This window comes from Charadrius vociferus, unplaced genomic scaffold (assembly GCF_000708025.1).
Source record: "Charadrius vociferus isolate BGI_N301 unplaced genomic scaffold, ASM70802v2 scaffold41, whole genome shotgun sequence".
Classification (NCBI taxonomy): domain Eukaryota; kingdom Metazoa; phylum Chordata; class Aves; order Charadriiformes; family Charadriidae; genus Charadrius; species Charadrius vociferus.
In genome coordinates, this window is record NW_009647013.1 from 1167376 (window position 1) to 1169375 (window position 2000).

The 2000-nt window shown below is 59.8% G+C and overlaps 2 protein-coding genes across 2 annotated transcripts in view; one reads left to right on the forward strand and one right to left on the reverse strand.

Annotated features, from left to right (window-relative positions):
• The window catches only part of NCOA1 (nuclear receptor coactivator 1), a 79498-nt gene extending 78385 nt beyond the window's left edge, over positions 1 to 1113 (forward strand). The window contains 1 exon segment of the mRNA XM_009895459.1: positions 802 to 1113. Within this exon segment, the coding sequence (XP_009893761.1) occupies positions 802 to 1113 (312 nt within the window).
• Positions 1114 to 1423: 310 nt separating this feature from the next.
• Positions 1424 to 1971, reverse strand: PTRHD1 (peptidyl-tRNA hydrolase domain containing 1). The gene is made up of 2 exons (XM_009895460.1): positions 1957 to 1971; positions 1424 to 1651 (listed from the first exon to the last, which is right to left on the reverse strand). Exons 1-2 carry the CDS (start codon positions 1969 to 1971, stop codon positions 1424 to 1426), a joined length of 243 nt encoding a protein of 80 aa, XP_009893762.1.
• Positions 1972 to 2000: the final 29 nt, after the last annotated feature.

Here is a 2000-nt window from a genome sequence, read left to right on the forward strand (position 1 = left end):
CGGAGTTACCAGCTAACGTTTCGTTGTTTCTGTGCCGATGGGGACGCCGCCGCGACGCCGGGGCAGGAGGTGTGGGCAGCTGGGGGGTCACCCCGGCCTCGCACCGGGAATCCCTCTCCGTCACCGCGGTTCGTCACGCCGGAGAGCTGGAAATCAGCCGGTGTGCGGAGCTCGGTGACAAAAAAATACCTTTTTAAATCCCAAAGCGCTGTAGAGAAAATATAGAGAGGGTGTGCGTGTGGTTGTCGGTCACCGAATTCACCGCTGGAGCGCGGCGCAGATGGTGGGCAGCGGGTTTTGGTGCGGCTCCCCGCGGTGACACCGGGTTTTTTATCTAAGGTGGGGGGCGGCAGCTGTGACAGCGGCTCAGGGGCTGTTTTAAACCGGGGCGGGATCCTGCCCTGCTGCAGCAGGGGGGTTACTGGGGGGGTTCGGTGCTCGGTTTGGTGGGAGAGTGCTCCCCAGCACTGCCGTGGGGGCGATTGGCAGTGCCCAACACCGAGGTGGGAACACCGCTTGGGTTGGCTGCGACGGAGAGGAGTGAGAGAAACAGCTTGAAGGCCACAAGGAGCTACTCTGTGCTCACCTTTAGCCCTGGAAAAGGGGAAAATCGGGGGAGCAGGGGGTGACAGTGGCATTAACAGCACAACCAGGACAGGGAGAAGTGGGACACGCGCACTTCTAGCTGACGACGCACTTTTTTTTTTTAACCAAGTGGCTCATTTCAAACTATTTTACTGCAGAATGAGGTCTGCGGCGAGTCTCGGCTCACCAGCCGATGCTGCCGTCTGCTGTTCACAGTGGGGTTTTGTCACACAGTTCAGCGCAAATATAATCGTGGACAAACCGGCTGCACTGGCGCGGGAGGAAAAAGCAATCCGGCGTGGCTCCGCAGCCACGGATAGAGGGGTGGAGGTGGGAGAGGCGCCGGGAACGTGGCTGTGCTGGCAGAACCGGCACCAAATCCATAGGGAGGACCAGAGCCACCGGACGGCTGTGTCTGCAGCCAGGGCCCACTTGCGGAGCTCAGGCATGGAGAAGGAAGCCGTTGGGATGGACAGACAGGCGGACGGGGAGGCTCAAAGGGCTGCCCAAGGGAAAGGTCACCCCTAAAAAGCACCAGAGATATTTTCAGGTTTGGCACAACCTAAAAGTTTGCCTGTGCTGGCAGGGGCAAGACGTCCAAGCGGGCTGACGGCACGCAGAGGGCAGGTTGACGTAACACACAGGCACATTCTGCACAGAGTAACATTTAATCCTCCCCACCAAAGAGCCCTTTCACACCACCTAACCGCAATCACCATGCGAGGAGACTGACTACCTGCTGCTGAGCCATTAGCACAGCGCTCCCGAGACACAGCAGCTTTCCTCCCAGCGGGGCTGAGCTCGGCTCTGGCCCAGGAGAAGAGCTGCTCCCGACCCATCACTTCAGCAATTTAAACTTCCTCAGGTGCTGGTGCACTTGGTCCTTGGGGTAGGGCCTGAGCGCCAGGGAGATGGCCACGTTCTCGGGCTGCTCAGTCCATACTTCGTGATCGATGCTGTGCTGCTTCAGGGTCTCCGCCAGCGCTGTCAGGGCGGCTTCGTCCAGGGCCTGGGGGGAGACAAAGTGCGTTGTGAGGGACGGGGTGCGAGGTGGCACACGCCAGAGCTGCGGGGAGGAGGCAAAGCAATGCAGCTGCTGCTGAGGACGGTGGGGAGGAGGTGCCCAGCTGCCTGCACGCACGTATGAGGATGAACAATCTCCACACTCTGTGTCTCACCCAAAAAGCATTTTGTTCTTGCAGGCCCTGACCCCACCACCAGCACTGGAGGTGGGGGGAGCTGAGGGCTTTGAGCCAACACAGGTTGTAAACGTTCAGGAATGGCAGTTTTTGGGTTGGTTTGTTTGGTTTTTTTTTTTTTCCTCTGGACAGCTCGCCTGCCTCAGCACGCTGCCTGACCCCACGTCCACACAGGGGCTGCCCCCATCGCCCCCTCACGAAGCGGCCGCCGCTGGG